The following is a 20380-nucleotide window of genomic DNA, read 5'->3' as shown; positions in this document are numbered from 1 at the left end:
AAAATACACCGGCACCCCGGGAGTTTGATGATTTCACTTTCACGAGACGAAAAAAAAATCAACCCTCCAGTGATTCGATTTAACTACCACCTCAATTGAGTGATCCGGCCAGCAGCGTTGGATGCTGGAGGTGAAGGAAAATGGCAACCGAAAACCCTCCCAGTGGCGGTGATTAGTTAACGAAAAATCAACCACCTGCATTTCCGGGCGGGCGTATGTGAAACCGTTCGTCTTTGGTTTTATTTGAACAAATTTTCGGTTTTTTCGTGTTGATTAATCAAAGATACGGACTGGTTTAACGATTAGGCACGAAGTGGAAGAAAGTTGCTTGTTAACTGCTGTTGTCATCACAAAAAAGAACATACTAACAAATGAGGAGTGGCGATAAAAAGCAAAACAATAGTAATGCAACTCTCTTCTGTACTTTATTATGCTGTACGTTGGTCATCTAAAGCCTTTACTTGGGTGGAAATCGTGCACAAGGAAAATATGTAAAAGAAGCATTGTTACATAAAACGTCCCTCAGGTCTCGCTTCACGCCATGGGAAGAGGAATTAATTCACTTTATTTAATGAGAAGCGGAATTCCTTCACTGTAAATCTTAAACGAAACCTTTCGGTAATTCGTCTCCACGCATCATGGTATGAATTATGAAAAGGGCCGAAACAGCGCACGGGTAAACAATACATTAAACTTGTTAACTCTTGCAAGGTAACTTGAACATGAACGTTGTAATGTCTACAAATCATCTATTCTGGTAGGCGACATCATTAATTTATTTCGATGAAAATAACGAGGTACGTCACTATAACAAACGCAAGCTGAAAGACAGACAGAGAACAAGTAAAAAGTCATTAATGAATTATTTAATAATCGCAAAGCTATCAGAGAAAACAACACTCAGCACCTTCGGGATTAGCGTTTTGTCGAATTCGAAAATGTTTCTTGCCGTAAGCCGCAACCGGAAGCGTTGCAGTTGGCCCAGGAAGTAACCACGCAGTTGCATCAATCTTTCATCGTGCATGTAGGGCATATCAAGAACCGACTGCTTGACAGACTCTACCGCCAGGTGATAGTCGTCGGTAACAAGCATTAAAAACCATAGAATAAAAGGAGTCGGGACGAACAGAAACAATTGCACTGAAAGGAGAAGATCGCTGTTAGAATGATGGCCGGAATAGCTCACGCCTCTTATAGCTTACAATCAAGGTCTGGATCATCGGACAGCCACATGGCGCGCACCCAGTACAGATCGGAGGCAATCTGCAGAAAACTGAAGGCCACGTTGAATGCCTGCGAGAATCCGAACAGCTCGTTGATACCTTCGTTCGCCTGCCAGAGCTCGGTGTAGATCGACCGGCAGTCTTCCAGGCGTTCGAGTGTAGCCAACACGGTCTCCTCGTGCTTTCTAGGGTTCAATGTGATATTCTCAGCCTCAGAAGGTTCATCTACGGTTTGCCTCAGTTGATCCAGTTTGGTTCGAAGCTGCCGCACGTTTTCCGTCATCAATCCAATGTGTAGCAGATGGAACATGTGCCTCAGGTAGCTCATCGTGATCGGGTAAAAGTTGTACATCCAAAAGCACTGCCAGTGTGTTCCCGGGCGGAGAGTGTAGAATGCTTTGTATTGGATGACCGCACAAGTAACCACAGTCACTAGAAAAAACTTCAAGATCCGCCGCATATAAGCGGCTGCACTGGCCCGATCGAGTAGGCCAACGTACGCCCTGGTTCGAACGGCCAACCTCTGATAGCACTTCCATATCGACCGATGTGTCCCGGCACTGCAACAGGAGTCCCCGAGCGATGCAAAAGCGGTTACCATTGCCATGACATACCGGAAGTAGTTATTCATGACATCGGTTAGCTCCATGCCGTTGTATAGACAAGTGTAGTCATACTTAGACATCACGCAAGAAATCACCCAGTACAGACAGTGAAGCATCCACCAAATGAAATTCACCCTCCAATGGTGCTCTCCGATCTCGATACCCACGTTTTGGTCAATGTGGAGAGCAAAGTTTACAAAGCCAGCCATATGGAATAGTTTCAGCAGGCACGAGTAGGCCCCGATCGAGATGGAGGTTAAGTCCCACAGAAGGCGCATGGTGAACTGATGGACAACAGAAAAGGGTTCACCGTTTGAAATGTATTTCTCTTCAGTAATCTCACTAGAAGGCAACAGTCGGTATACAAAATGCTTATTAAAATTAAATTCCATGCCAATGGATGCTCCACAAACACGCACATCCTCCATTTGCTACGGAAAGGTTCGGAACTTGCTGCTCTTTGACAGTTTTTCCCGTACTGTACTACGATGAACATCATTCTGCCGCTTCTACCATCGGCTCGGCAGCTTCTCTGCCTTATTTTTGTAGTTTTCAAGCTATTCGGTTTCATTCCATTCCCATTAGATAGCTATACGCTGCAAGTTAAACCAATATCGAGATGTAGCAATTGGTGTTTAGGCATACCAGCGTTACATTTGATGTTCTTCTTAGCTCTTCATGCATACGTGGCGATCAACAGGACGATTATTTTCAATACCGAGGTACAGATTTTCAACTTAAACGATTTACTAAAGTGCGCTTCACAACTGATGGCAGTGTATGCCATACTGGTCAACATAGTTATCCAACGGGACATCCATCGGAGCGTTTGGGTTAAATTAAACATCATTCGTGGGATGGCTAGTAAGAAGTTTGTACGTTTGTTTCTCCGACTGTACCTGTGCAAATTCTACGGCTTTGTAGTGTTCTGTGCTGCCATCGATTGTCATGTTGTATTGTATATGTATCAGTATACAGACGATATAGCTTACTTCCTGGTGGTACTCGTCCTCCATGTGGTCCTCCGGCTCCGACATCTATTTCACATGTTTTTTATCGACGTACTGAAGGTTCACCTACAGCAGCTTCACCATGGTTTGCAAGACATCACATGCTACATGGCCGAGCTACATTCGATACCAAAGACATCGCCACGGTATAAGACCATGTACGCAAGATCCATCGATCGGTTGCTTCACCTTAAAAGCGTTTATGGTCAGTTGTGGGACATAAACGATGGGATAAACCGTACTTTTGGATGGTCGCAAATATGCAATTTTACTGCCAACTTTATCGATATATCGTGTGACCTCTACTGGTTCTATCTGTTCACCATGGACAGTGGATTTGAGGGTGTAACAGGTTCTCTAACTACACTACTTAATTTTAAATTCTATATCTCAATGGAGTTTTTTTTTCGCTTTACAGCTTATTTTGTGACAATGATCCCTTCGCCATGTCTCATAGTGCTTTTGCTAAACTCTGCCGAGTCTTGTCTTAGAGAGGTAAATTTATTCTTTTATAATAAGCTGTTGTCCATTTACAAACTTGTCTTTCGGTTACCCAAAGGGATCTTCCATTGGAACAGCGTTATTGAACATACCGTTGGCTGACGATCCTACGCTTCGCAAGATTGTCTATCGCTTTGGACTCCAGTTGGCGCAGCAGAGGATTCATCTCACCGCGCACGGACTGTTTGACATAAACTATTCACTCCTGCAAATGGTAGGTAGATTTTTTGTAAATTTTCCTGGGGTGCGCTTTCTAGAAGCAGTTTTCCTTGTCTTTTCTAGATAGCAACAGGAATCACAACGTACATGGTGATCTTCATAACGTTCTCTAAGGGTATTCTTTACGAGGATGTGGAGGACGCAATCGCTGGGAATTAAAGGAGACAGTTCCAGCCACGAACGGTGATTGTGATAGACTAATGGCCAGAATAGATCATTTAGAGACGATTAAGTTCTAAACTATTTATCGTGGAATAATTAATTTACTATCGTCCTCAGTTCGCATTCTATAACTTTTCACCCTGGAGTTCTTTGAAACGGCTTCAGTCATGTCTAACATATGGTCAATGTTCGCCACGTGCTTAGGCTTTTATCAGCTTCTTGGGTTACACTGGTTCATTCATAAGGCGGATAGGTCTAGTCAGTTTTGGACAGTGCTCTGTGTCGCGATCAATTTCTGCTTCGTTACCGTGCTCTTGTACTGGGTCTACCAGAATCCTACACAGGTGCTGTTTATTGATTCCGTTCCGGGGTTTCTTCTAGACCTATTCAAGTTCATCCTAGTGACAGTCGTCTACAACTCACTGCTCCTCGAGAATTGCTTTAATTTTCGTACTCTCCGAGAGGTCTGGAAAGTGCTGGATCAAATCCGTGTCCGGTGTATCCCTTGCTCCAAGTGGAGTCCACTGCAGCGCCATCATTTGACCATTGTTGTGTGTTTTCTAGTACATCAGGCGTGGTGGGAATTAAGCTTTGCTTACTTTGTCGCGCCAACGGTTCGAGGACGGAATTTTACCATCATTTTCTGGATCCTGCTTATGGTGCTACACCTACGCCAGCTCCAGATCCTACTCTACACGGATGTGGTAGGTTTCTGCCTGAAGCAAATGAACGATCAGCTACGTTGGACAATCGAGTTGAGCAAGGGAGCTTCGAGCTATGGCGGAACTCGCAGTGACGGACAGCTCTGTGTCCAACTCGCGCAACTTATCGATGCGTTTGCGAGGATTGAACGTTTGCTGGGCTTACTAAACCGAGCGTTCGGATATTCGTTTGTCATGATTAAACTCATCATCCACGTCTACCTTTTGACTGATACATATTGGATCGTTTATGGCATTCTGAAAGGGAATGTCTTTGAAGGACTTTGTAAGTTCCAATGTCTGCTTGACACAAACGCATACAAACAGCACTCTTTCTTTTCACACTAGACTTGGAATGCTGTCTGCTATCGAAAATAATTGCCCTGATGTTAAACCTGCACTCAAACGAACGGATCGGGCAAGAATGTGTCCGTATGCGGCAGCTTTTGCACTCAGTCGACCTAGGATGGCAGATGCGTTGTGAAACCGGGTATCAGATGGTGCAAAACTTTCTGCTCAAAATGGAATCCTGCCAGCCGCTCACATTAACAGCGATGGGCTTGTTCAAGATGAACTACGCCATCATGATGGAGGTCAGTCGTTTAGTAACACAGAATCTGAAGCCGTGAATCAACCTAATTCAATCCCATTCGATGGTTCTTTTTTATTTAGATCACTTTCAACGTAACCGCTTCGATTTCACTGTTTATCCAAGCTACAGGGTAGAACTGGAGGAAATCGTACTTGTGGGCATCGGAACGGCCGCCATTGTGGTATTTCCCGCCAGGGCATCAACGATGGCAGCCTCATCTTTCGGCATAAACTGAATGAAAATTACCATGTAAGTGGTTATTGCAGCGGCCATCTGGAGAACAAAATTCGCTGTTAGATGGACTATTTTGCCTAAATTGAAATGTAAACTCACCTCTTTCAAGAGAATAAAATCCATGTCGAAAAATCCACCGAGTGAGAAATAAATGGGAGTATGCTGAAGGAGAAGGGAAAAATTTTCCACCTGAAATTACAATTAAGTCGCATTAATAACAGTGTGTGGTTGATGTATGGATGTATTTTGATTTTTCACTGGTTTCCAGAAAACACGGAGAAATTTGAATTTAAAATGCAACTTTGCTGCAACTAACAAACTACTCTGAGGAAGGACTACTCCATGTGAGGGTAAATAAGTTTGCCCTGTCTCATTCTACACAATGAGTAATATTTTAACTGCCATTTTCCGACTGCAACACTATTCCTTTTCTCCATCCCGTAGAGGGACCCCACGGAGCCAAGGTTTGCTTACTTATTTATCGACTACATTACGACTAAAAGCAACCAGCGCGTCTGCCACCACGGATCGGTCCGTCATATTGTGTGTCGTGACAAATTTGCCCGGCACACAACCCTGAACACCCTGACGATGACCGACACGGTTACAATTTCACCCTCGCCGGTACGAACCATTTTCGCAAGCCAATCTCCTTCGTCACCGTGTCGTTTGTGCAACAGCTGTCCCATTTGGCCAACCTGGAATGGTTGTACACAGCGAGAGTTAGAACGGAGGAGGACTTGGTGTTCCGGTGCCAGAAGTCGCGGAAACACGGAACCTTATGTCAACAATTTGGTGCAATGTCAGAATGTTTTCCCATTGCATTCGGTTTGCGGGCTTACCTGGTTCTTGCAATTTTCACACGCCGCCAGTACGATTCCGAGGGCCGCAAACGTTGCCACTACGCTTAAAATAAACCCTGCGAGGAGCTAGGATATGTTATCTTTCTTTTTCCTCCCCACGTCAAAGTGTTCATAAAAGATGCAACCATGGTGTGCAGAGGAATATGTGCAAGTTGTAGGAAATAGGAACACGTTGGACCAACTATGTGGGAAGAAAAATCAATAGCCGGCGAAAGTCGTGCTAAATGCGGTCGAGTTAGTGAGTGTCAATATTTTTAGATAGCTTTCATCAACTCGAGTCGGTAAAATGTATCAGGTGTAGGAACGGAAAATGGAAGGTAAAAACACAGATGAATACAGGACAGGGAGGTCAAAATTTTCCCCGTTGGACACATACCGAAAATATCCTCGAACTGATTGAGATAGAGCAGAGAGTACATCGAGTATAGGTCGCACGTACACTGGATGAAGTTTTGCAGCAGATTCGCCAGCTGCGAATAGACGCAGCAACCGTTCAGGTCTTTCCCTGCGTGCCACAGCGCCAGGTACGTGCCTTTGACGAGAAACATTCGACGAAGATGCTCCGCTTGATAGGAACCGGCCGGTCGATCGGAAGACGGCTCAAAGGCTGAGCCCTTCAAGCAAGCTGTCATCGGGACGGGTCCTACCCCCGATGGCCGATGCAGCACGTCCAGCACATTTTTCCGTTTTCCAGCGATTCCTCCGGGGAGCCATAGCTCCCCCAGGTGTCCCTCATTAGCCGAAGGTGTTCCGGCGTCACAGAGTATTTCGAGCTGCTCACGAAGAATCACGAATCGAGCCGTTAGTTGGTCGATGTGGTGTGCGTGGTGCAGGTGTTTCATCCGGGTGACTATCAGCGAGGGCACGGTAAGACACCAGATGGCTTGCTGGACGGGATCCGGATAAACCATTCCCAAAATGGCTAGCTCGGTTGCACAGGTGAACGTCACGAACAGGAGCAGCTTGTTACGATATCGCCGTTCGGCCTGTCGCAGGATATCGGCAACGGATGTCGTTAACTTCTCCAGCGTCCCGTCCACTCGCGCCAGGCGTTCGCCGAATGCACGGTACGCGTTACGGGCTAGTAACGCCTCGATAAGCACCACCAGGTGGGCCACGATGGTGATCGAGCATTTGATGAAGGGAATGAAATTAATTCCCCGATTGCGACGATCCACGAACAGCCAACGACGCTCGATGAAACAGAATGCCAGCGCGGTGGTGTACAAAAGGACATTCGCAACACACCACAGTAAGGCCAACGAGGATGCTAGGGAGGACCCGCGTGCGACAAACGATTGCAACCCGCAGAGTTGAAAAATTAGATTCGGCAGCATTTTTCACCAACTTCCGAGCGCCAGCAAGCAACTGAACGATACTATCCCGATTCCTGAATCGATATGGTCTAGGGAGAACCAGCATAGCATGGGAAAATCTTCAGCTGTCGTGAAATTCTGTGATTCGGTGACATAGATTAATGATGTTTGAATTTTGGAAGATACTACACCATCCTCCCGCGACACGCGAGTGAACTCAACATAGCACTGTTAATGAGTAAATGAGGGTCAAAGGTGTGGGACATTGTTTGTTACTAATTATCCAGCATGACAGGTTTATTTAGGATAAAAGTTGGTTTTTGTTTAAGCTTTTCATGAACTCTAGGATGTTTTTTTATTTTCTATATTTGTATTAATTCTCTCATATCACCGGTACACAAATCTCCCCATGCCCGAAATGAACAATAGCAACTTTCATCGATTGGCAACCATACAAGTTGTACTGGAATGTGTCTTTAAATGCGTTTGCAACTTTCTGAAGCAAAGTATTTTCACACTTCCCTAATTTTGAGAAGCAAAACAGTTTATTTTGTGGTGGTTCAGATGACGTTTACGATAAATGAAAGTTGGAATCATTTAAATCGGCTTCAAATAGACAAATACGAATCTCCTCATGTCTCAGTGTTTACCAAATTATGTTCCTTGTTATAGTCGTTGAATGTGTCCGTTTTCGGTAGAAAGTTGATGTAGATGACTAAGTACGTCGTTATAGAGGCAAAAATCTTTTTTTATGAATAAATGAAAAAAGCAAATATGAACAATATTTCATATTTACAATTCCAAATGTAAAAGCTAGAAATCTCGGGGGAAAGCATCCTTACCGTAGTTAGGCCGGATAATTTCAGTTCGAAGAAATTTGCCGCCGAAAAATTTACTTTTTCATTGTTGAGCTGCTTTGAAAAGTTTTGTATCTTCAAAAGAAGGAGAAGTAAAAAAATAAATATATTATCTAATGAGTTTTAAATGCAGTTAACTACTTACCAAATCTACCGTTTGAGGTGGTAAAGGTCTATTCATTACATTATGAAGGTGGTAAAAGGTCAGTTCACCCTAGAAAAAGAATGTCTTGTACAGTAACAATTGACATCGAAAAATCATTGGTCATACCTCATCCACACAGCGTTGGCAAACATTAAACAGCATGAAGAACATCAACAGTGGAGAGATGCCGCAAAGGAACGACTCCGTTTTGTACAGGTTGCCATCGTGGTAGAGGCTCGCGTACATCCAATACCCATCGATGGTTGTACAGATAAAGAGCATCGTTATGACGCTAAAGAGTTGCCATCCGAACCGATCGCTCACGTCTCCGGTAAGATCCTTCAGGAGGTTTTGCACAGCCTTTAGTCGCACCAACCTCCGATGGGTGATCGCGTCCGGTTGGGATCTGGTTTGCTGTAATTCGTTGTTTAGGAAGCGATAGCGATTGCACACGTACTGAACATGCACAAGGAACAACGTATCACCAAGCCGAATTAATATCATTAACCAAACCTTCAGCAACCAATTCCGGTACCAGGTGACGTTGGCGGAGATGCGTGAAATGATGAACATTTCATTAGCGGCCGGGATCACGTTGTAGACAATCACTGTAGTGAGGATATGCCCGGACAGTGTATGATTGAATCGTTCCAGTAGACCAGGTTCGCTTGCATTTTCCTCCAGTTGGCCGTCGAGCCGATCCATCAGGTGTGCGATACGTTGTTGCAAAGGGCGTTTGGCAAACGATAAAATCAATGAAACTAACGGCACAACCAGAAGAATCTCGAACTGCATAGCATCGGCAAACGTCCCGGTGGCATCACTTAGGAAAAACAGGTCACCAGGATAGGCTAGCGAGTACACAGCAACACCCACAATCAGCAAGACATATAAGGACACTATGACGCTCGTAAGGATGTACAAGGAGCCAAGGGATTGTCCGTGCAGGGGTACTAAAGCGAGGCCGAGAAGCTGAAACAGTGGATAGACCCATCCGAAGCGACGGTCGTATGGTCGGCTAGTGGCCATCTTTGTTTGAGCGAGTTCCGAACTAAACTTGAACCTCCCTATGGTTTTTGTTCGAACGTCGCCTAAACCGAGAGAACTTTTAGCATCTAGACATGATTAATGATAGGAATAGTTCGAATGTTACAAATCAATCAAACCAGTTGTCCTACCTGGACGTTAGATTTACGATGTTATCGTGTTAGTGAACCACCGAAAAGAGTTATTACACACAAGAACCACACTTATTATTTCGTAGAGAAATGATACTCTCATTTCACTTTCAATTTTCAGCGACAAATAGAATTTACAATCAATGTAGATTCCGTCAATAATAGTTTAATTCTGATTCAAATTGAATTCTCCACTCTCGCTGACAACCAAACGGTTGATCCACATTTGTCATCGGCTCGAGCAAAGTTTGCAGAGCAAATTACATTTTAACACTTTTCCACCAGATCCTTTCATATTGCCTTCCTATTGGCACTGCTGATTGCGAATCCTCTGCTTCACCCGAGAGCGACAAATTGGATCATGAAACTTGCATAATCCATTCCGAGTAATTACTGTTTTCTCTCGAGTCGTTCCCGCGGGGACGACTGACGCGAACCTAAGCTTCTGGCAGTGGAGTATTTAGAGGTTAGCCTAGATAGTACCACGTGAGGATTTATTCTTTTTGATAACGCTCATCAATGGCCATGTGGCAACGGTGGCCTGTGCTTTCCACGTATGTTCGGTTCTACCAGTGGGCTGGATTTTTGCCATATCGATTGGAAAATGGAAAAATCACACCATTCCTTGCCGTAGCCCTTGTGAAGTGTGTGGTGATATGGATAAACTTAGGGCTCATATTGCATGGACGCGAATGCATCCTGTATCACTGCGAGGGGCTTGGCCATGCAGTGGATGCGATCAAGCTGCTAACCATCTTCATGACGGAGATAGTAATGACCATCGAGATGTTCCGAACGAACTCCAGTGTATGTGCGTTCTGGAAGATGCTCTACAGGGCTCACAAGCAACTGCAGAACAACGGGATGGTGAAGCAGCGACCATTAAAACGACTTATTCTCAGCTACTGGGTAGCGATGGTTATCTTCTTCGTGTACATTACATTTAGCGAACTGTACAGCTACTACGGGACGAATAGTATGCAGACGAAAATGTTTGCCGCGTACTTTTTCGGCCTGCGAGCTTTGCTTCACCTCAAGGAGCAGCAGATGCTGTATGCTTCAATTATGTTGAACTTTTACCTTCGGGCGGCAAGCGATCTGCTGGACCACCACGTAGAACTACTCGGATATGCAAGGATGCTGAAAAGTTCACGATATCTGGAATTTCTTACTTCACGAATTCGTAACCTTAAGTTGCTGCACAGCAATCTCTATCAGGCTGGTGTCGAGCTGAACGGATCCTTCGGATGGACCCACCTAGCCCTCTACTGTAAAAACTTTGTTCAAATACTTTCCAACTCATACTGGGTTGTCTTTTTTGTTGTTAATGGACAGTCGAATCATGCTATAAGTAAGTATTAATTTAAAAACAATTATCATTTATAAGCAAACGTAAAGAATGTTTTGCTTTTTTCAGGAGTCTTTTGTCGATTATTTATAAAGTTTATGTTCGTGTTTATGACATTCCACATCAACAACATGGTTATGAAGTCGGGTAACCACATCCAAAACCAACTCAATGCGATTGACCTCAAGGTGCAAATCGAGTGTAGCTCGCTTTCTGTTATGGTATTGTTTATCACTAACTTAAGCTTGAACATGCGTTTATTATTGTGTTATTTATTTTCAGTTGGAAAGCTTTATACTACAGACCCAACTAGAGCATATTAAACTTACTGCAGCCGATTGCTTAGTTCTGAACTATAAACCCCTTTTTACAGTAAGCTTAAGAAATGAATAACTTTCCGAAAGGAAGAAAAGTCTTTTAACCGTCACCCGTTCAACCAAACCTACATACGTAGACGTTCAACCGGACTACCCGGGTAGTCCATACATTTTGTATGGGAGACTCCGTTTTCCTGTACTTAAGACTTAATAACTTTTTATCTAGACGTCGGCTCGATTTGAAATTTTTAGTGAAGATACTTGAAGGTGTTTCTCAAAATATTGTATAACATTTATAATTTTAAAAATTCATTAACTATGTTAATTTGAGGTTCCAAAAAATTTCACCCTTCACATCTATGACCCAAACCTGTGTAGCTTCAACATTTTAGATAGGAGTTTGCATTTTCTGTATTTCAGTAAACATATCTTCGATCATTGAAGCTGAATTGCTTGAAATTTTCAGAAAATTATTCAATTTTTTTTCCAAAAGTGTTTTAGAAATGTTCAATGTTCAAGTAGGATTGTTTCATTCGAAAACACGAATTCGATAATTTAAATATTTATGCCTTACGTTTAGGTATAAAAATCTTAATCTTATATTAAATACAAGTATGCTTCACATCATTTTGTTCAGAAAATGTACCCCACAAACACTATATTAATCCGCTTCTAATCGCCTATGTGTGTGATTCAAAGTACAACAAAAGCTGAGTAAAAGTGAGCGTTATGGAAAAACTCAATCCTTAGAATAGATAAAACCGAACAGAATTAGAGAAGAATCACTAGGAACAGCATTTCTGACGAAAATAGAATTAAATAACGGACAAAACTCTGTTCCCAGTTGAAGCATGAAGAAAGCATGAAGCGACTGTGAGTTTATTAATTTTTACGATATTTTATGCATTTTTCCAAAAAATTTCAAGTAGTTAAGTATCTACGAGCAAATACATCAGTACTAAAATACAGAAAAAGCAATCTTCTATGTCAAATTTATGAACTACACAGATAAATGGTTGTAAATGTGTATGGTGAAATTTTTTGGAACCTCAAATAAACATACTTAATGAATTTTTAAAAATATAAAAATTATACAATATTTTTGGAAACACTCTCAAGTACCTTCACTGAAAATTTCAAATCGATCCGACGTCTAAATAAAAAGTTATTAAGTCTTAACCACAGGAAAACGGAATCTCCCATACAAAATGTATGGACTACCCGGGTAGTCCGGTTGAACGTTTGAGGGGTATCAACCGAAAAACGCAAATAAAAATTATTTAAATTCCTTGGAAAAAATTTTTTCTTTAGCAAAACGATAGAAAATGAGTTTTTCTAGGCATTCTAAAAATTTCATGCCGATACGTCAATCCAATCAAAAGTTAGAACAAAACAAAACTCCAAAAACTACCCGGGTAGGCGGTTGAACGGGTGACGGTTAAACAAATTGCTTTTGTTTGCAGATTGTGATTACTGTTTGTGCCTACATTTCGATGTTTATCCAGCAAGCCCCAAAAAGTGAATTGATATTGAAATGCTTTCATCGTACCGATAAGTGTTGAATTTGGCTGAGGTTTTCTCGTTACGTTACGACTATCTACAGACAACCGTGAGTAGTTGAAAAAGACGTTTGATTTAAACGGTCCCATGAAGGTGTTTGAAAACACGGATGGACTAATTGTATCAGACGAGCACGCGTGGTTACTGCAGTAATGTGTTTACTTTCTTAGTGCAGTTGTTAAACAATTGACCATCTTATTTTGTGAAAATTGATTGATTTTCAAATTAATTAATCTGCCGTTATGATTCCTCCACTCTGAACGCTACGGAACAAGTTCATCTACTACGGAACTACCACAATTCCTATGGCTAGAGGTGGGAAAATACGATTTCGATCGATCCGGAACTGATTGTTTTTCAATCGGAATCAAGCTTACATTGTATTTTAAACAATATTATTAGTTCTTATTATTCTCTGTGATTGTTTGGAAGCTCATTTGAACAAGCAGTTTTAATCCTCATCATTAAAAACATATTTTGCAAATGCCTATGCAACGTTCACCGCTCATGAACTTTGCGACCCTAGCGGTGCAGGTACGAGTGCTCCACTCTAGTTTCGGCAATCAGCTGCGCTGCATTCAACGTTGCAAAAAGAAAACATTCACACTACAGCGTATTACCGAATAGTTCTAGTATTATTGTTGTCTTGTTAAAAAAGAAGTACCACGTAGCAACAATGGAGGAAATATTAAACGATTCTATCATCACATCAGAGTTGGAGGTAAGGGATTATTATTCTTTCTGCATTTGTTTCATACATGTTTGCTTCTGGACCATTCCACATCCGACTTGTGCGTTTCGTTCGCTTTGTGTCATCAGCTTTTAGTCTCGGTGCGTCATAGTAATTACTTTTATTCACTCTCGGGAATAAATCATGAGTCATGTTATGCTCTTTTATGCTTTGCGTTCACTGTTTAAACGATATTTTACTGTCATCTTTAGAAATTCGAGAAAAAGTACAATGAAGAAATGCAAAATGGTCCAGTCACAACAACAACACAGTTCGAATACGCTTGGTGTATGGTACGGAGCGACCTGGCGAGCGACATGAAGACGGTATGCCGCACGGTTTCACAAGAAGCGCCGTTTCCTATGAATACTATGCCTTACGTAAACTTTTCAGGGTTTGGTACTGCTGGAAGATCTGTACGTGAAGCACCCCGAAGGGCGACGGGACTACCTGTACTACATGGCCATCGGTCACACGAGACTGAAGGACTACTCGGAGGCTCTGAAACACGCCCAGGCATTCCTCGAAATTGAACCAAACAATCAGCAGGTGATAGCGCTGGAAGAGCTGATAAAGAAGCGCATGGATATCGAAGGACTGAAGGGTGTAGCGAAGGCCACCGGAGCGGCCCTGGTCGTCGGAGGTATTCTTGGGTTGGGTTTTGCAATGCTAAAGAAATGAAAATCGCCCTAAAATCAACGCTCCGGTGCAGCCGTGCCTTGGTGAGGGTTGGCCAGTGTCCCGATGTAGGCACTATTGTTCCGTTTGTATAAAGTTAAGCTAAACCAGTGCACCGTTGGGAGGTGGAGTACCTTGGCATGAACTCACAGGCAGCATAAATTGGTTTGGAAGATGAAACGTTCGCTTTCTTAGGATTACGATTAGTTTCAATAGAATATTAATTTTCACGTATCGTTGAACTTATCTACACTGATTGTCAGAGGCGACAAGTCGCGCATTTTAATTTGTTTCGGTGGTCAATGATGTCAGTCGATGTTTCCAGCTATTGAAGTGACCAAATCAAAAAGGATTCTTTCAATCGATACAACACAGTAAAGATCTTTAGTTGGTAGGTTTATCCGATGTGCAAAGAAGGCAAATAAAAGCGCACCGTAAAATGTAAGACCCAGTATCAATTGACTTTTACACGTAAAGGTGTTTGTTTCCTCAAATTTAACCACATATCCATTCAATTATAGAAAGTGTGCAGGCCATAAGAATTAAACACGGTACGGTTAAATATCGAATGGGTTGAAATTAACACCAGCATCGAATTGTTCTAAGTACTGCAGCGGTATGAACCGATTCACTGTGGAGGGTTTTCAAACTTAAGTTCTGATGTAATTAAGGCATCGCAAGAAACTTTCTGAAATACACTGGAGGAAAGAGTGCGTTACAAGATATTCTGAATAAAATTCCTGTATATTTTAACTAGATTTGTTGTACCGAAATTATTGTAACTACAATCTCTTCCAACCATTTGGATAAGCATATATCCTGCCAACCGACACCTATCGATTGTTCATTAAATGTGGTGATTATCCTTTCAATCAATGGAACATGAAAGGACACTTACGCGCTAACGCTTCTAATCGTAACCCTGTCGAACAATGGATGCTTGGTCGTTAATTACCATCTCACACGCGAGTCAAACTTACTGACGGTCACGTCCACCACCAATCAGTTGGCATTCGGTGTCAGCTCAGACAACATGCCCCTGATGCGGATCTTCTGTTTTCGGTTAACGGTACGGCTAGGTTCCATAATCGTCGGTGGATGCTGCATGGTAAATGTTTTAAACAAATATCACCCTAAGGATCGGTATTAAAAAGGATATTTTCTCTTGTTTGTGCTGTACAAAAGCTGGAAACGTTCATCACCATGATAATGCTGGCCGCGTGTGGCGGTGCCGATTTTTTCAAATCGGAAGCCCTTTACTACGAGGAAAATCTGCACATCTACAATCCGCACGTTGTGTTCGTTTGGCTGATTGGTGTTTGCAAAACGGAACCGGAACTATTCTACGCAGCCATCATGTCCTGCATGGGTTTGTATTTGCCCTGCTGTGGTGCTATGATGGCTGGAGCATACTTTGTAAGTATATTTCAATTTTTAATAGTACAGATTTCTTAATCTCAACTGCCTACCTGTTTGCGGATTTACTTAGATGAAACGTTACCTGTTGGTACCGTATATTTTGGTGGAACTCCTACGGTTAGTGTGCATCACACTGACGCACGTGATTGGAATGATAGTGATTAAAAAATCGATAAACGTCGGCTACCTGATAGCGTTCACCATTGCGGGTGGTTTTGCTTTACGTGAGTATAAATTGCCTTTAAAAAGATAACTAAAATATTGTTCGTAATGATTAAATTCATAATTCTGGCAGTGCTTCTATTTTATCTCTGGGCCTGTGTGGTAGCCCTCATGCAAATTCTGAAAATCGTCCGTTCGCCCGAATACATAGCCGTGTTTGGAGACGATCCGCTGGCACCGGTGGAACCACAAGCGACGGGCTCGATGGACATCTTTGCAATCGAGCCAAAGTACCCGTGGAACGACAAAGGCACTGAACGAATGTCACCGGCGGCACTCGCATTGGCTCCGTACACCGGTACCAACATGCTCATTGACGATTTCCGGCCATTACATAGTCGTTACCTGTACAACCGGGCCGTTTGAATCGGAACGGTTCCTAAAGATAGGCAACAAAGCAGCCGATTGATATAGTTTTGAAAACGACGTTTTCTTTGTATGATACAAATTTACAGCTATCAAAAAGTTGCGAACAACCAAATGTAAATTTCCATATGAATTTGATCGAAATGAAATTTATTTTTATTTTTTGGATGTTATAAGTTATATGAATAAGTGGTCATCCTTTCCAGTTCGTTAATCTCACTTATCGACTTATCTTAACAGCCGACTATCTTAACTGATCCTCGGAAGTATGTTCCGTCTGATAGAAAATTTATTCCGCTCGATAAAAATAATAATTTACATATTTAAAACATTTCAACGCAATGAATGCTGTTCAACCATACCTTCCCTGTTGCAACAAAAATACAAATACTTTTTTTAAATAACACGATTCCTACTTAACAAACAAAATACTTCAATTGGTTAAGAAAATCGCAGATAAATAAAATAGCAACCAAAGTAAACAAAGTCCACACGATCGCTTCGCAACGTCGATCGCATCGGATCGTGGTGGGAATCGCGGTTTCTGCTCGTTTTGCGTGGTGTGAGTTTTTAAGCTATTTTTCTTTTATTTCTACCATCTTCACGTATGCTCGTAGGGTTCCGTGGATCTTCCTCTCAAGATTACCAACACAAACACCACAAGATCTGACTCGCGGTTTCACCGTGACGGCGCGGGATGTAATCTTGCCGCTGTGGGGGAAGGTAGCTTCCGCCACACCCATACTGAGAAATACCGTGGCCGTGCCATAGAACAATCCGTGGGGGTTTGATTTACTGTCGCCGGCATACAGTAAGTGGCCTAATTTAGTCTACTGTTTTTATTGTTGCTTAGTGTCTCGTGCTCTCCACTTGCCCTAAGATGACTCCCAAATTATTACAAGCTGAAAAATGTATTAGAATTTTGTTGTAAATGTAGCATATGTAGGAAAAATTCGTTCAAAAGATGTCAATTAGGCTTAAAACATTTGAAACCTACTGTAGTTGAAAATCGGAAAAAGAACCAGTCGCTCCGTGGCCTCCTCCCATTCCACCACTTGGCCTTTCTTACATACCGATGACCGTTCGTGATCGTGCTTCGGGTTCGGCAGCATAATACTGGCCTACCGCTGCTGAACCGCGCGGTTGCCATTTGATTTTTATAATTTTGTTCTCTTTTTCTCGTGCTCGCCGTTCTCGCTTGCACTGCCGTGTCTCTATCGGGGTGGTCTTGAAGTGGCGGCCTGACCAGCGAACCGGCGGCCATTCGTTAGAGTTCAGGTCCAGTTGATAGACGACGATCGGACGGTCGGACGTACGCGGTCACGGTTGCACACACGCACGGTCCAAGTTCCGACGTTTCGCTTGACGTTCGCTTTTTTACCGGGGGTGCAGACGACGTGTGCGCGTTCTTCGGGGCCGAAGAACGCGCAGACGGCGTGCGCGTGTTAGCAAAACTCCTCCCCGAAAGAAACTCCTACAGCGAGAGTGAGCGGCACTATACTACTTTCCTTTGCAACCGTACAGGAAGCAACGTAAAATCTGAGCTGCACTCCGGATTTCAGGATGCTTACGCACACAATCTTAAAAACGCCTTACATCCCTAGATGCGCAGCTTTGGGTTTTCTCTAGTGGGTTGGCCATGAAGGAATTTTAATTATTTTGGTAGCTGTTATCTCTTGTAGAGCCAACAGACCAAAGAAAAACATTTTATGAAAAGGGCATTTGAAAGCGTTATCGAAAAACATAAGCGCTGTCATGAGTTCATTGCAATAAAATAAAAATCATTGGGCTTATGACATTATGGTTGGAGGACAATAGATCATGTGGTAACCGAGAGGTTGAGCCCTTCAGACAATCGTGTAACCAATCTTCTCAAATGCCCTGTTTTCATATCACTTTCAGAGGACTTTTTATGAGCCCGGAACGGCTGGCCTACATTACTGGAACTACAGGTTGGATCGCCACAGCTTTTCATGTATATTACGTAGGTGGTAGGGAGTACCAAAATGAATAATTTTTAAGTTGATATAGATACACAGATAAGATTTCCACAGATTTCCTTAAAATTCCAATCAAACAGGTTTTCTGATACAGGAATCGTATGATAGGTAACTGTTTATGATATAAATGTGATAGATATAAATGTGTTTCCCTGTTTCTATTGTTTTTTCGTTAAAGAGCGGAATTTAAACGTTTATAAGGAATGTTTGTTTTGGTTATCCTAAATTGCAAGATAGCGCTATTTTTACCAGTTATATGGTTCTGTATGACCTTGCAGCTGATACAAAGTTCAGGCATTTTACTCTAGCGTTGGTCTAGTTTGGTGTGACCCATTTCGTACTCATACGAAAAGTCCTCTGAAGGTCATATCAAAATAGGGCAGACTTGCAACTTGAGACCCACAGGAGTACGAGAGGCCATTCAAAAGTTTGCATACACCGTCAGATTAGAACAGCAACCAGAAACCTTAGCGCCCAACTAGGGGCTCTAGTATTTGGTGACAAATTAAAAGAAACAATTGTAACACTCATTCCTTTCCGGGTCCTCCAACAGTAACAGAAAATCCTGCCTGCAGCGGAAGTGAGAGTTCAGAAAACCCGAACATTTTCTTATCCTGTCGCTCTTCTGGTGGGCAATGGAAAACACGAAAGTTGACGAAACCGACCCGAAAGGTTCCGAACAATTCTTTTCACTACCACTGCTTTGACTTGTGTATGTACACGAAACACCGAACTCGTTGCGTCTCCCTTTTTCATATAATCATTTTTGTTCTTCCTTCTCTCTCGAAACTGTTTCATCGGCATTTTTCTCAGTACTTCGTGTTTTTTGCATGTGCCGAACATACATCGGAGGAAGATGGAAGAACAAAAATTATCATAGGATAAAGAGAGAAGTAACGATTTCGGCATTTCGTGTACGTACACAAATCAAAGCAGTGGTAGTGAAAAAAATTGCTCGTAACCTTTCGGGCCGATTTCGGCAACCTTCGTGTTATCCATTGCCTACCAGAAGAGCGACAGGATAAGAAAATGTTCGGGTTTTCGGAGCTCCCATTCCTGCTGCAGGCAGTTTTTTCTGTTACTGTTGGAGGAGCCGGAAAGGAAAGAGTATTATAATTGTTTCTTATGATATGTCGCTAAATTATGGGTCTCCTAGATTATCCCTTCCTTAGTTCCTTAGAAAGATACTGTAGTCGGCCTTTCGTACACCAAGGGGTCTTAATGCGAAGTGCGACCTTGCAGCTGGTACGTGGTGTGTTGGAACCGCTGTGTAATAGCACCGCGGCTATTTTTTTATATTTTGATGCTATGATTTTATACGAGCGCCTGCTTTCGTTAGCTCTTTAAAATGTCCTATCTACAAAACGTCTGTTCTAAGGTATGCAACAGTTTTGGACAAACATAATAAAATGGCATAAAAATTACATTTCTTGAACCCCTACGCAGTGTTGCTTATAATACTCAGAAGGCAGCATTGATCATAGAACGGAACCATATACCTCGGCTGCGCGAGTCATAATGGAACTGCAGTTGTCCGTCACTGAGAACATCGGTCAGAGGTTTCCGGATCAAGCAGCTTCCTTCTAACAACAGTCGAAGCTCAGCGTGCAGCATTGCCAGGCTCGGCTTGAATTTGCTCACTAATGTGTAGCCCATTGGTGAAATGTGCTGTTCAGTGATGAACTCAAGGTATGACATATGTGAGACAGCTCCGGAACAAGCTATATGATCCAAGATTCGAGCTATCCATCCGTCGGCACAGTTTGTATATCGTGATCTGGGACTGCCTCACGGGTTAGGATGTAGGACCTTTACCTTTAGCTAAGCGGTTTTGACGAAATTTGATGAGATATGCACGATGCAGCCGTGCAAAGGGATATTCAGATGCTCAAAAATGAGCAATGGATGTCGTGTACAACTTGTGTCCGACATTGTAGTTCTGAAGAATGAGTCCGACATTGTAGTTCTCATGAATGAGAAAACAGCAACCAAAATTATTAAATTTCCTTCATGGTAAAACAATTAAAGAAAAATCAAAGATGCGCATCTTGGGATGTACGTTACATGTAAGGTAGTATGCGTAAACATACCAAATTTACCTTGCTTCCTGTACGGTTGCAAAGGAAAGCAGTAT

General features: G+C 42.5%; 5 protein-coding genes across 5 annotated transcripts; 4 read left to right on the top strand and 1 right to left on the bottom strand.

The window, feature by feature from the left end:
- Positions 1–1191: 1191 nt before the first annotated feature.
- Positions 1192–2106, bottom strand: LOC131293381 (uncharacterized). The gene is made up of 2 exons (XM_058321460.1): positions 1453–2106; positions 1192–1395 (listed from the first exon to the last, which is right to left on the bottom strand). Exons 1-2 carry the CDS (start codon positions 2104–2106, stop codon positions 1192–1194), a joined length of 858 nt encoding a protein of 285 aa, XP_058177443.1.
- A 210-nt stretch (positions 2107–2316) lies between these two features.
- On the top strand, positions 2317–3717 carry LOC131293380 (putative gustatory receptor 39b). The gene is made up of 4 exons (XM_058321459.1): positions 2317–3190; positions 3257–3333; positions 3398–3553; positions 3622–3717. Exons 1-4 carry the CDS (start codon positions 2317–2319, stop codon positions 3715–3717), a joined length of 1203 nt encoding a protein of 400 aa, XP_058177442.1.
- A 170-nt stretch (positions 3718–3887) lies between these two features.
- LOC131293379 (uncharacterized) lies at positions 3888–5050 on the top strand. The gene is made up of 2 exons (XM_058321458.1): positions 3888–4707; positions 4770–5050. Exons 1-2 carry the CDS (start codon positions 3888–3890, stop codon positions 5048–5050), a joined length of 1101 nt encoding a protein of 366 aa, XP_058177441.1.
- An 8358-nt stretch (positions 5051–13408) lies between these two features.
- On the top strand, positions 13409–14733 carry LOC131291722 (mitochondrial fission 1 protein). Its single transcript, XM_058320741.1, has 3 exons — positions 13409–13552; positions 13774–13887; positions 13955–14733. Exons 1-3 carry the CDS (start codon positions 13508–13510, stop codon positions 14240–14242), a joined length of 447 nt encoding a protein of 148 aa, XP_058176724.1. The 5' UTR covers positions 13409–13507; the 3' UTR covers positions 14243–14733.
- A 539-nt stretch (positions 14734–15272) lies between these two features.
- Positions 15273–16246, top strand: LOC131282119 (uncharacterized). The gene is made up of 4 exons (XM_058311516.1): positions 15273–15347; positions 15425–15655; positions 15729–15882; positions 15954–16246. The coding sequence occupies exons 1-4, from the start codon at positions 15273–15275 to the stop codon at positions 16244–16246; spliced, it is 753 nt and encodes a 250-aa protein (XP_058167499.1).
- Positions 16247–20380: the final 4134 nt, after the last annotated feature.

The sequence above is a fragment of the Anopheles ziemanni genome, chromosome 2 (assembly GCF_943734765.1).
Source record: "Anopheles ziemanni chromosome 2, idAnoZiCoDA_A2_x.2, whole genome shotgun sequence".
NCBI classification, from domain to species: domain Eukaryota; kingdom Metazoa; phylum Arthropoda; class Insecta; order Diptera; family Culicidae; genus Anopheles; species Anopheles ziemanni.
Note: the sequence above shows the minus strand (reverse complement) of the source record. Positions and strands in the feature narration are given on the sequence as shown.